Source organism: Rhinolophus sinicus, chromosome 17, assembly GCF_057876585.1.
Source record: "Rhinolophus sinicus isolate RSI-liver-muscle chromosome 17, RSI-T2T, whole genome shotgun sequence".
Lineage (NCBI taxonomy): Eukaryota > Metazoa > Chordata > Mammalia > Chiroptera > Rhinolophidae > Rhinolophus > Rhinolophus sinicus.
The window spans coordinates 183,611,336-183,624,652 of NC_142517.1; the positions used below are offsets into that span (position 1 = coordinate 183,611,336).

Sequence of the window (13,317 nt, forward strand, 5' to 3'; positions counted from 1 at the left end):
GGATGCAAAAGTGCTTAAAAATTACGGCGGCATTAAATGACACATGACACCAACATATTATAGAAGAAAAAAGTTGTATGACTGCAATATGATGCTTTTTAAACCTAGCTTTGATTTAATGTTATATGTCTTAATACTATGTAAAAGTGAATGCATATCCATGTGGGGTTTGACCTTCGATCCAATATCCTCAGCCTGTGGTTAAGTCACTGGTAATTAGTGATAAAAGCAACTTATGTATTTTCTTTAATTTAGACACACAGACTTAGCTACAGACACAGGTGAATGAACAGTCTACTTCTCTCTTTTGGCTAGGATAGCTTCAGAGGAGAAAGCTGAGCGTATCAGATGGTTGACAGTATGTGGTATGTGTACCTCTTACACAGGACCTGTCATCTGAGAAGAGAAAGGGTCGGTTCAATCTTTCATTCTCTGATTAATTCATCCCACTGTAGCCCTCAGAAGTGGTAGCTATTACCAAGAATCAAACCCACATGTGGCTTACGTATAGCTAGGCAATTATAGAAAAAAATAACTGGACATTTATTAAGCACTTCCGAGTGCTAGGCACTGTGCTGTTTTGTGTAAGTTTAATTTTCACACAGATTTTATGAGGTAGGTACTATTATTATCCTCATTTTGAAGATAAAGAAACAGGCATTTTGAGGTTAAATAACTTGCTTGAGATAACATAGCTAGTAAGTGGCAGAATCGGGATTCATAGCCAGGTTTGTCTGGGCTAGACCTCCCACTGTTATCCATACATACCGTGTTTTCCCGAAAATAAGACCTCACTGGACCTGTTATTTTAATATAAGACCGGGTATAATATAGTAATAATATAATATAATACTGGGTCTTATATTAAGTTTTGCTCCAAAAGACGCATTAGAGCTGATGGTCCAATGAGGTCTTATTTTGGGGGAAACATGGTATTATACATTGCCTCTGTGTTAAAGGATCCGGTTGAAGGTCAAAGGCATGTTCCAACAGCTTGTTCTGTCTTGGAGCTCTTATAGCAGTTCTACTACACCATAACATCTGATTTTATTGAGCTGTTTCGAAACATTCTAATATGGTAGTTTAGCATATTTTCATGTGCATTGTATTTTCCGAGTTGCCTTGTTTCTTTGTAGAATATAGGATTCACGGAGTTAATGGCTTTTGCTATTCTTCTTTAGATAATTTAACAGTGAATGTGATATTTTTATTTTTTCCTGGGTAAAAATCCTATTGAGATATTTAAAGAGGTGTAATATAATGTGACTCTGAAAAAAATAACAAGAAATGTGACCTATTCTTTATATTTGAAGCTTCAGAATGGGAGAAGTAAAGAACAAAGATTCGTGGTCAAACAACTTAACATGCAAAGTAAGACCCACTTTTCTTTATGTTTATTCTTTATAAATACTTGATAATTCTGGTACAAAATGTTGCATTTTTAGAGTTGGCCATTTCCATTAAATACACATTCTAATTAAGCTCTCAAAATAAAAAGCAGTTCAAGGCTTAAAATGTATTCATTGGCATTTCTAGTTATCTATTGAATTCACTTATTTGAATTTAAACACCTCTTACTCTGTCAGCTTCATCATCTTGGCTATATAATTTGTTAAAGATAATCTTTATAAGAGTTTATTTGAGCCAAACCGCGGACAATGTCAGGAAGCAAGGTCTCAAATGCTTCCCTGGCTGCATTTTTAAGAAATGTGACAGTCCACCTGAAATGGAACAAGAACCAGGCTATGTTGAGCATTAATCTAGCCATGATAATGAGCCATGTTAAACCAAATTATCTAGCAGCAGGAAGAAGAAAGTTTACTAGGATTTTGTGTTATAGCCCATTTAATGAAGTTAGATACTCTACAGATGACATTCCCCATCCCCTAAAAAGAAAGAAAAAATACAGTAAAAAACTAGTCATTGCAACCCGTATGACCTCTCCCATTTCTCTTAAAACATCAGCACTCGATCCCCTCATTTTAAAAAAGTTATTTCTTTTTGCTTGTCTTGAGTCCTCCTTGAAGTGAGGGCTGAGACTCAGTCTCACACTGCAGCGGAGGTAGGGGTTGATAGGCAGGGAAGGAAGGTCAGTCTTACCGAGGAGTTTGGACTTCGTCCTGTGTGCAGTGGGGATTGTGAACATTGTGGGTAGGGCAGTGGCCAGATGGAAGCCTTCTTTATGTGGCAGCCTGTGTGCTATCTGCGTGCACCTGGAAACAGAAGCACTTTGCCCACATGAGCAGAGGGTGCAGCTCATGTTCTTCCCCACCTAAAATTCCCCTCTCCAGCAAAAGCCATTGAGAAGTGCATTACTCCCTGAAGTAATTACTTTCTGACAATCTGTTTTTGAAGGAACACTGGTGAGGCTGTAAAAGCTGTTTAAAGTCAAATCGGAGAGGAGACCTGGTAGATTTGGATAGGAATGAAAACCAACTGGTGTTCTTTCCATTGTGCTTCCTGATGCAGGTTTATCTTTGATCAGAATCAGACAGGTGAGGTCATTGAGGCTCCACCCCGGTGATCCTTAGTTGAGCCATTATTTGCTGTGGCCTGGACATGGTTTCCAATAAAAGAAAAAAAGCATTCTCATCACTTACCTTTAATCTAATAGAAGTTTAAAATAATCAAGCCAAGTATTCATATTAATTTAGACTTCCAAATAGATGTCAACTGAATGATGATGATAACTACAGTTTATTAAGCTCTTACTAAATGCGTTAGACTGAGATAGGCATATTACATAGATTATTTTGTGTGTTTTTATTCTGTTGATCCATGATTACTAAAATACAAAAAGATAGTGAAATTTCCTCTTAATTCCAAGTATCAGACATAACCAGTTAATGTTTGATTTATATACCTCTAGACTTTTAGCATATAGATGTGTAAGTATATGCTCACAACTACATATTTTTAAGTACCTTGGATCAATATTATCATACATGTTATTCAGTAATACATTTTCAGTTAATATATCCTGCATATCTTTTCATGTCAGATACATAAAGATCTCTCTTATACTTTTTACCATTGTATAGTATTCCGTTATATGTAGATTAATTTATGAACCTGTTTCATGTTGGTGGGCTTTTTAGGTTCTTTCTAGTTTGGGCAGTTATAAACAGTCATTCAGTAGATGTCATCCTTGACATTTTTAAACACTTGCTCTATTATTCCTTAGGATAAACTTCTTGAAGCAGAATGTTGGTCTAAAGGGTGTTTTGAATTGTCCTTTAAAAAGACTGTTTCAACTTACACAGTAGCCTTAGAATTTAAAAGTGCTTATTTCCCCCAAACCATACCAATGCTCTCATTTTCTATGCCTGTCTTTAGACTTTACTTCTCATTTTTGCAGGACTTTTATAAAATAGATGTTGGTATGTTCATCTTAGAGATTTTAAAAAAAATACCCTGCGACTTCAGGAAGAAACTTGCCCCAAATCACAGAGCTTGTCAGTGATACTGCTAAGGTTTGAGCTACCCTTTATGGTTTCAAAACTAGTGGTTTCTCTACCTCCCTGAACTAATAAAGTCATTTTTATCTAACAAAATATGCTTCAGGCTCATCTACTTTGTAAACTCTCCCCTAGTTTGCCATTGACATTTTATTTTATGATCTAAGAAAACATGGCCATCAGTTCAGTTTCTAAGGCTTTTTGTTCCCTTGGGCGTTGTCCAGTTTTAGCACATGTAAGATAGCTATTGATATTGTTGGGTGATGAGTTTATTAGATTCTCCCTATCAGGTTAAAAACTCACCAGTCACCTGATCCTCACCTGGAGAAGGGGAAGGGAGAGCCTTCCCTCACTTGCGATTTAAGCAATTTTTCTACATAACTTCTGTTTCGCACAGAGACTTGGGTTTCCTTGTCAATTAGGTTTTTCACTGTGAGGTTGGAACCTTGGGGCTGAGTATAGCTGAGGAAGAAGAGATAGTAGGGGGAAGGAAATAGGGAAGAGAACGGTTGTAAAATAAAGAAATTCAGCCAGCATAGGAGTGGGCTTAGTTCTCTTTCAGCTTTGTAAATGATTTCTCTCTCATCCCCCAGGAGAACCAGTGAAGACATCTATTCAAGAATCAGCAACATTTTTGCCTCAGGTACAGAATAAATGATCTGATTTGGTTTTGTATTGTGTATGCACAGTATCTGTGGAGAACACTGACTTGTTTAAAAATATCTGTCCATTAAGAATTTTTTGTAACAACAATAGGATTTTGAGAGTGCTATTCTCATGAGAACTCTTCTAAAGGGGAACCTTGGATAGCAAAGAGTAAGATGAGCAGATTACATGAGTGAATTTCAGAATGCAGGAAAATTCCAAAGTAGCACTTCTCTTTTCAGCTGAGTGATTACTGAACAAATAAGTAAGCAGTGACAATGAACCTTGACTTGCTCTGGGTTTTTCTTAGGCTGATACCTTTTGTTCATAAGAAGAGGCAATAGAAGGTTTCCTTTTGTACTGGTTTGGAAAGATATCACTTGTATAACCTCAGGTTACTGAGGAAACATGATCCATCTTTTCTCTCTGTTTCAAATTATCTTTATCCTGCAAAGCTAAGACACACGTAAAGAGACTGCAGTTTTCATTAAAATTAAATAAAAACTGAAATAGTTTGTCTTAAGTACATTATCCGAACAGGGAAAAATTTGATATTAGGGAAATATCAGCTGTGATGACTGGTGAGTGACTCACCTGCCAAAGGGATGTTTAAGGAAATCCAAAAGAAAAGATGGTATATAGGTGGGATCCTGAGGAAACATCAGTATCCAGAGTCTTTAACAATCGTACTTTCCTTTCCAGCACGTGCCAGAAGAGAGATACAGGATGCAGAGCAAGCCCTTAGGAATCTGCCTGATAATTGATTGCATTGGCAATAACGCAGGTAGGTGTAGATGCTACAGGTTAACTGATGCACCCACAGTGAGATCATGGCATAGGCAAGCTGTATTCAGAGTGACCAATGCTAGCTGCTATAACAAACCACTGCCAAAGTCTGGGGTTTCAAACAATGAAGCGGAATTTCTTACTCAGGTCACAGTCTCCTGTAGATTGGGCTGGAAGAACTTAGTTCCATGTGGTCATTTAGTGACTCATCATCTGAGATCTTAGAGTTTTTCCCAGGACCCTTTGTACCTGGCTGTTGGATGAAAGAAGTGGAGGATCTCAAAAGGTTTTAGGAATCAGTGGTATGCATCATTTCCACCCACATTCTGTTGGTTATACATGTGGCCCCACCTAACCACAGTGGACAAATAATTTAGTCTTTGTGTCAGGAGGAAACTGAAAGGGGATTTGGGGAACATGTAGCATTGTGTCTGGCACGCAGGTGTGATTTGTACAAGTTGGTAAGCTTTAAGCCTTATCTTTCCATGCTGGATGCTGTGGCTAGGTGGAGTCCTGGGATCCAGAGGGGCATTTAAAATGGAAGCCTTCCTGGTTTCAATATTATTAGATGCCTCAGTATTTCTTCCACATGGACCGTGAAAACTTTTCTGGGGAACATTAAAAATATGATAAACGTGTGTTCACCAAAGGCAGTGTGCCACTTAGTTCTGCCACCCTGTAGTTCTGCCAACCGAAGTTGTTGGTCCGAGTCTGTGCTACTTGTGTGTCACCAGTGTTTGAATCTGAATTGATTCTTTTGCCCAATTGTTGATGGATGCCTGACTCAAATGGAATCAATCACTGGTGCATCAAAAGAGAATGAGAAGAATCTAGGTAAGTGAAATAACATTGTTTAATTATTTATCTCTTCTTTGAGAGGATTGATCAGTTTCTAGCTGCCCAAAATTCTCTTAGAATGAGTCAGAGTGATATTTTAGGCTCACTTAAAATGTTCCCATGGTGAGATTTATGGGAAAAGAATCTTAACAAGTCAAATCAGCAAATATTAGGCTGGATGTCTCAGGATTTCAGATAAGATGTCACTTTCCTATATCCTATTTGGGGTTAGATGTTGAGAAATGCTGTCTCCTCAGCTATAGATATGTATCCTTCCTTTTATAGCCATAGTTCCTCATATGAGTATGAGGAAAATAATTTCCCAATGAGTAACTTCCTGCTTTAAAAGAGATTGTGTAATTACATTGTTCTTTCAGTTGTAATCAGTTCTGTTTCATTCATTAGCAATTACCAAAGGTACATGATACAGGATGTGTATCTGTTCTATGAAGGGAATTATAAAGCCATGATCTGTTGTGAATTTGTGCCTAAAATCCAGTGTCTGCTTGCTTCCCTTGCTGGGTTATGGGCCTCTCATGGGCAGGGACGGAATGTGTATTGGTATTTTTCTGTATCTCAAGAGCGTGGTCAGAATTGAGACCTGGAATACGACTGCATGGGTGTGAATCGTGGCTCTGCTATGACCTAGCTTGTGACATTGGGCAGTTTTCCTGGTCTGTCTCTGTCTAAGTTTTCTCTTCTGTAAAATGGGTTATTAACAGGACCTACTTCATAGGGAGATTGGGAGGAATGAGTGAGTTCAGACTTGGAAAGGGCTCAGAGTAGTGTGTGGCACACTATAAGCATGTATTAAATGCTAGCTAACATTATTTTTCCATTTTGTTTGTTTAATTTTAGTTGCAAACCACTAAGCTAGAACTTGTGTAGCTTTGTGCTTGGTACATAGAGTCTGATCTCAGATAAGTGAGGCATGAGAGAACTGGGGGCCTGAGGCCTGTGCTGGGCTCTGCTGAGTCGGGCAGGTCCCCGCAGGCTGGAGTTAAGTGGAATGGAGGGGATGACCCAAGAGGCGGTTACTTCTGAGGAAATACCCAAGTGGAAATCTGGACAGACCTACCAGTCATCAGTATTAATGGGCTTGGCAGAGAAAGAGATGCTGAGTACAAAGGCAGGAAATGTCAAGACGCGATAGGAGAGAAAAATAGAAAGGAGGCTAGAATTGGAGTTGGAGCCAGGGGCACCTGTGTCTTTGGCTTGAGGTAAGAGCACGTGTTGGCCTTCGGTGCGTTTGTATGTCTGCTTCCTTGACTCAAGCCCTCCCGGCCTCTGGAAACAAAAGGAATATCTGGGCTTGAGGCCACTTATACACCCCTCTGGGCTCAGGTTGCCAATTGACATGTAAGAAACAAGACAGCACACATTACTCCCACAGTGTTGTGGCTTTTATCAGCTGAGTGGCCCTGAATCCATTATATGCCCAGTGGAGACTCAGAGCAGCAGGAGAGGGCTAATTAATCTGAAGAGGAAGGCACAGTCTCCTCTTCTCACACACTTTCTCTAGGCCTCCATCTCTTCATTTTCCCAACTCTCCTCCTGGTGATTTTTCACTGAGGACTCCAGGCCTGAGCTCTTTTGTTGACAGAAGCTTTAATTAAGTGCAGCACTCTTCATTTCTTTGTTTCCATCTGAACAGCATGGGGTGATTCATCTAGCGCGATGATGTGGAGTTTCCATTGTCTCTTGCCTAGTTAACTTTGTCATTTGGTTGACACTGAACATTAGGAGGAGTGTAGCAGTCTAGTAATAAACCTTATTGCCAACTGAAATGGGCTCTGAAAAGAAACTGACAGTAATATGATAAGACTAACTTGGGGGTGGTAGTGATCAGAGTGTAAAATTTATTAAAAATCTGTGTGTCAGGTACTTTGCTAATTCCTTTACATGGATTCTCACTTAATTTTCATAAATAATATTGTAAGATAGGTACTATTAGCCCCATTCTCAAGGTGAGCAAGTAGAGCACAGTGGACTCACTTCCTAACTTTTGTAGTAACTGGATAGAGCTGGGATTTGAAAGCTGGACTCCAAAGCCTCTGCTCTTAGCTACTTTGCTATGTAATGTTAGTTCCATGAGGGTGTGGAGCTTGTCCATCTCTTTTACTATGTGTCTTCAGTACCTGGAACAGTGGCTGGCATATAGGAGCCCAGTAAATATTTGGTGGGTGAATGGAGGAAGAAGAAGCTCTCCTAGTCCCATCGTGTTTCTAAAACTATTCCTTTGTATCTGTAGAACTTAGCAGACTCTTTTATACCTATCTTCTGTCCTCAAAAAGAAAAAAAAAAAATCAAACTTTTATCCAAAGAGTGTGCAAGCCCTCCAAACATTTATAGTTTTATTCTTCCTTTATCCCATAAATGTTTGTTGAGTACCTACTATGTGCAGAGCACCATGCTTGGCCCTGTGTGAAGCAAATATGGAGGCAATGAGGTGGAATCTGTTCTCAGAGCCACATTGTGAACAAAGATACAGCGAGTTTTTTGGTGGCTTGTTCTTGAGAAGCATCCTTATAGAGGTCAGTAATCTCTTCTTGGAGCAGCCGTACAGGCTTAGGAATTTGGGACTGATTATCTCAGTTTGATAGAATTAAATAAGTCCTGGTGTTGCGGTGTCTGTGTCTGACTTTGCAAAGCTAGGCCTGGGCCAGGCGCTGATTCGTGGTGCCCTGATGTAGAGCTGACCTTTGATCTGGTTAGGACTAGAGACTTGAATGTCCCTGGTCACAGACAGATGGACTCTGGGCCTTGATCTAAAGGTCTGGCTGATTGGTAGGCTCCTGAATGAAAGATGATGTTGCAGATTTTAAGAAAAAAAGCTTGAAGATTTTTCTGTACTTTGAAACCAGGCTAAGACTTTGATTTCTCCAGCTGATGCTGCACATGTCCCTTGAAAATCTTGAATAAGTAAACCTTCTCTTCTAACAGCAACAGAAGTCATGAAAGCCAGTCGTAGTTTGGGGAGATGCTTTGCTAACAGCCCTGTCCTAACTGCATGGCCAGAAAAAAAAAAAAAACCCTGTCATTTCAGGTAGTTGGTTTGTAAAGAACAGAACTTTACAAAGATAGGGCTGGGTCAGGAGTGGAGTTTCCAGGGTGAGTAGAATGAGAAGTGGGACTTCTGCAGTTCGTTGAAATTTTACTTTCTATACTCAGCCCCCAAGTTTTTCTTCCCCAATTTGCGGGGAAGAACAGGCAGTTACTGTGCTACATGGGCCCCTTTTAGTTTAGGATATAGAGACCTCTCTCTGGGTTCTAAGGGGGTAGATTCCATGACAGAGATGCACTACAGGCTCTCTGATTTGTGATTTGAAATGGCTGCCTTTATTTTCTTTAAAATTATTGTATTTATAAGCACTCACAATTTGCAAAGTATCTTTTTTAAATTTAAAAATAATTTTTTTTATTTTTTAAATTTAATTTTATTATTAGTTTCAAAACAACATAATAATTAGACATTTACACACCTCACAAAGTGATAACTCCCTCGAGTCTACTATACATCTGACACTGTATGTAGCTATTACAATACCATTGACTATGTTCCCTATGCTGTACTTGACATCCTGTGACTATATGATATACTATATATGTATATTTAATTATAGTTGACATGCAATATTATTTTATATTAGTTTTAGGCATACAGCGCAGTGGTTAGGCACTTATATAATCTATGAAGTGATCCCCCCGATAAGTCCAGCACCCATCTGACACCCTACATAATCTTTATAACATTACTGATTATATGGTGTTACCCCGAAAATAAGACTTAGCCGGACCATCAGCTCTAATGCGTCTTTTGCAGCAAAAATTAATATAAGACACGGTCTTAATATAAGACTGGATATAATGTGATATGACATGATATGATAAACATAATATAATGTCAGGTCTTATATTAATTTTTGCTCCAAAAGACGCATTAGAGCTGATGGTCCGGCTAAGTCTTATTTTTGGGGAAGCACGGCATTCCCCACACTGTATTTCACATCCCTGTGACTACATTGTGACTACCAATTTGTACTTTCTAATCCCTTCACCTTTCTCACCCATTCTCCGAACACCCTTCCCATCTAGCAATCATCAGTTTGTTCTCTATATCTCTGAATCTATTTCTGTTTTGTTTGCTCATTTATTCTGTTCTTTAGATTCCACATACAAGTAAGATCATATGGTATTTGTCTTTCTGAGCCCTACGTATTTCACTTAGCATAATACCCTCTAGGTCCATCCATGTTGGTGCAAACTGTGCAAAGTATCTTGACAGAATCCTCATTGGGTCCTCACAGCCACCTTTTGAAGACCAAAGTGTAGGCATTAATATTAATCCCATTTTATAGGTGAATAAACTAAGGCTGTAATGTATTCAAAGTCACACTGTTACCACCCCTTTGATCCTATAAATTAGACTGGACTATGTCTGTGTCCTTGTGGCCCAAGAAATAAAGTTGCAGTTGCCAGGTAACATCAGTTGCCATGCTACCTCACCATCTGATAGAGGAAATATGTGATATTAATGAGAAATGTCAGTTGCAATGACTTCAGGCTGTGTCTCTTGAGTGACTGTGTTGCCTGAAGGATATTTAAAGTGCTCCATGTTGGTCTGAGGCCCGTCCAGATTTGATGTGTATTTTTGGCAATGGGTGCCTGTATGGTTTTCGGTTTCACTTCCAGTTTTAGCCTTTGTTCTCCTGTTAGTTAAGAATTCCTGCCTCAGACCTCAGATTCCCACCATGGCCTTCTTAGCCCCTCTGCTTGTGTAAGTTAGTCCTCTTTCAGGACCAGGCAGAGTTCCGACCCTGCAAGTAGGGTGAGGAGGCAAAACTTAAACTCAGATCTTGTGATTCCAAGCCTGGTTCCTCTTTTGCCCTGTACCACGCAGCTGCCTGCTCACTGCCGTGACAGCTGCTGCGCCAGTAGGAACCTGTAGGGAGCCCAGATAAAGGAAAGAGATGGGAGGCACAGGACAGCATTTGTCCCTGCATATCAGCACGGAAATAGAGACTATGGCTTTCTTTCAAAGATTTTGATAAGACAGGAAATCTATCAGTGCAGAGAGAGTTTTGAGGGAAGTTAACTATTCTGAGGTAAGTAAACACAGCTTTGAGGCTGGTGTTTCTGTTTCCTTCTGCCCCCTAGAGGAGAGACTACTCCAAGATTGGAGACGTGTGAGTCCTGAAAGGAAGTGTTTGGAATGAAACAATAGTGATGGAACTGGGTCCTAGTCCAGATTCTCTCACGGTACAGTCTGGATTTCAATCTGAGCACAGTCCTGGGTACCGAAGCCTTGCCCACATGCTCAGAGGTGATGCGGGGGCAGCACTGCTAGGCCTTTTCTGCTACATTGAGATCCTATGAGGACAAGCAAGTTATTCTATTTAATAGGATATCAGCCACCTGTGTATTATGGTCTTTGTTTCCTGGATAATACTTATTTATCATAGGGTTTTAAGGAGATTGGCAACTTCTTTATATCTCTTCATTATTATGTGATACATAATTCATTTTTTTTCACCCTTACCTGTGGGTAGGCAGAGGAGAAAAGTATCATATTTTGCCGTGTATAATGCACTCCCATGTATAATGTGCACCCACGTTTTTGGCCCAAACTTGCAGGGGAAAAAATTTTTCATTTTAATTTTTTCAAATTGTTATTTGTTTACATTTAGGTACTTGCTTTTTTGTATTTTAAAGAAATTTTAGCATTTATTTTTTAACATATTATGGTACAAGAAGTTTTATGTAACAAATAATTACAAAACACAAGAACAGACACGAGGTACAAGATATTTTATGTACCTGTAACAAATTTAGGATGATATTTACGCATCATAGAAGATCAAGAACTCTTTGTCATTGCAAATTCGTCATAAGTTCAACAAAACCGATTATTGCATTCCAGGGTATTATTTTGCATACAGATATTGTTATTGATTTCTAGTTACACTTTTAACTCATAAGCACAAATAAAATAATCAAAAACATTTATATAGACATGGGATTACTACTACCCATGTATAGTACGCATCCTTATTTTTCCCTCACAATTTGGGCAAAAATGTTCGCATTATACATGGCAAAATAGGTAAGTAGCCCGGCTACAGTCTTAAGTCATAGTCATTGTGTTCCCTTTTCCTGACAGGAGAAGTCAAAGGCCTTAACTGGTGAATTATTTATCTAATAATGTGTACAAGTAACTCCAAAATTTAGTGGCTCAGAAGAACAATGCTAATATATTTATCTCCCTGAAAATTTCTGTGGGTCAGGAATTTGTGAGTGGCCGAGCTGGGCTGTTCTGGCCTAGAGTCTGTCAGGAGGCAGTGGTCAGATGTCAGCTGGGGTCATCGGAAGGCTCAAGTGGGATTAGAGGTTCTTCTCAGGTGGTTCACTCATGTGGCTGGAAAGTTGGTGAGAAGCCTCCGTTTCTCATGTGGGCCTCTCCATGTGACTGCCTGGGTGTCCTCAGGACATAGCAGCTGGCTTCCCCCAGAGGGAGCAGTTCAAAAGAGAGAAGGAGCCAGGAGGAAACTAACCTTTTTGGGATCTAGCTTTGGAAGTCACATAGTATCCCTTCTGCCACATTCCATTCATTAAAAACGGAGTCACAAGGTATGGTCCTCATTCAAGGGGAGGGCATTACTCTCTTTTTAAGGGAGGCGTGTCAAAGAACTCGTGGACAGATGTAAAATTGCCATATCTAGTAGCATGTTGGGCCACAGTCAAACCCAGCTCTTCTGAGTGTGAAGTTCTACTTGACCCTATGTGAATGTGTCTGGATACTGTTCACAGGCTGAGGAAATTAAATGCTGAGCACTCAGGCCAACTCTTATGTATCCGGTGGCTGTTATTCCAGCTGTTTGTTTACCCACAGCTGTTTCTTTTCTTCCCTTTTATCTTTTTTCTTATTTCCTGCTGAGAAGCTAAAAGAGAAATTTCTTTTTCACTTTTATAATTAGTTGTCGGTAAAGTTTGCAGGGCAAGAAGGTGGAAACTGTTGGTTGAAGCTATGAGTCTTTGAATTATTTGTGACAATCCAGACTTTAAATTGTTCCCATTTAGTGTAGAGCATTGAGAATTTATAGTAAACAGTTATGTGGTCCCTTCAGTTATGTATCTCCCTGTGATGCTTTTCTGTGATGCCTAAACTGGTAGAAGGTGGGGCCCCTCTGTTCCTTGACGGAAGTGACATCTGTTCTAATTGTTGCGTGTCATTTGGTTTGGGGTGAATGCAGTGGTAGACTTCTGGAAGACCATAAATACCCAGGGGAAGAAGAGAACACATAGTCATGAGACATGGAAATAAACCCAGAGTAGTTAATGGGCTAATACTTTGGATGATAACCTGAATTAGAAGATGCTTGTTTAGCCTCTGGGCTTAGGACAGAACAGTTTTTCTTCCCCTCAAAGGAACTAAACACTGGAGGCATCCCTCAGACAAGAAACAGAAACTTAATGGGTGGCTCAAAAGAATGTAGAAGTTTTGAATAAGGAAGAAAAACATGTATTTCTTGCTCTGAGAAACATAAAACAATTCTGGAGGCTGTGTTTATTTTCTCAATGAAAGCAAACTGAA

General features: G+C 39.5%; 1 protein-coding gene across 7 annotated transcripts in view; it reads left to right on the forward strand.

The window, feature by feature from the left end:
- The window catches only part of CFLAR (CASP8 and FADD like apoptosis regulator), a 37,378-nt gene that overhangs the window by 18,468 nt on the left and 5,593 nt on the right, over positions 1-13,317 (forward strand). For all 7 annotated transcript variants that reach the window (XM_074339916.2, XM_074339935.2, XM_019726782.3 and 4 more), the window contains 3 exons: positions 1,314-1,371; positions 4,052-4,101; positions 4,806-4,887. In XM_074339916.2, coding sequence (XP_074196017.1) covers positions 1,314-1,371; positions 4,052-4,101; positions 4,806-4,887 — 190 coding nt within the window. The remainder of the gene's footprint in view (positions 1-1,313; positions 1,372-4,051; positions 4,102-4,805; positions 4,888-13,317) is intronic.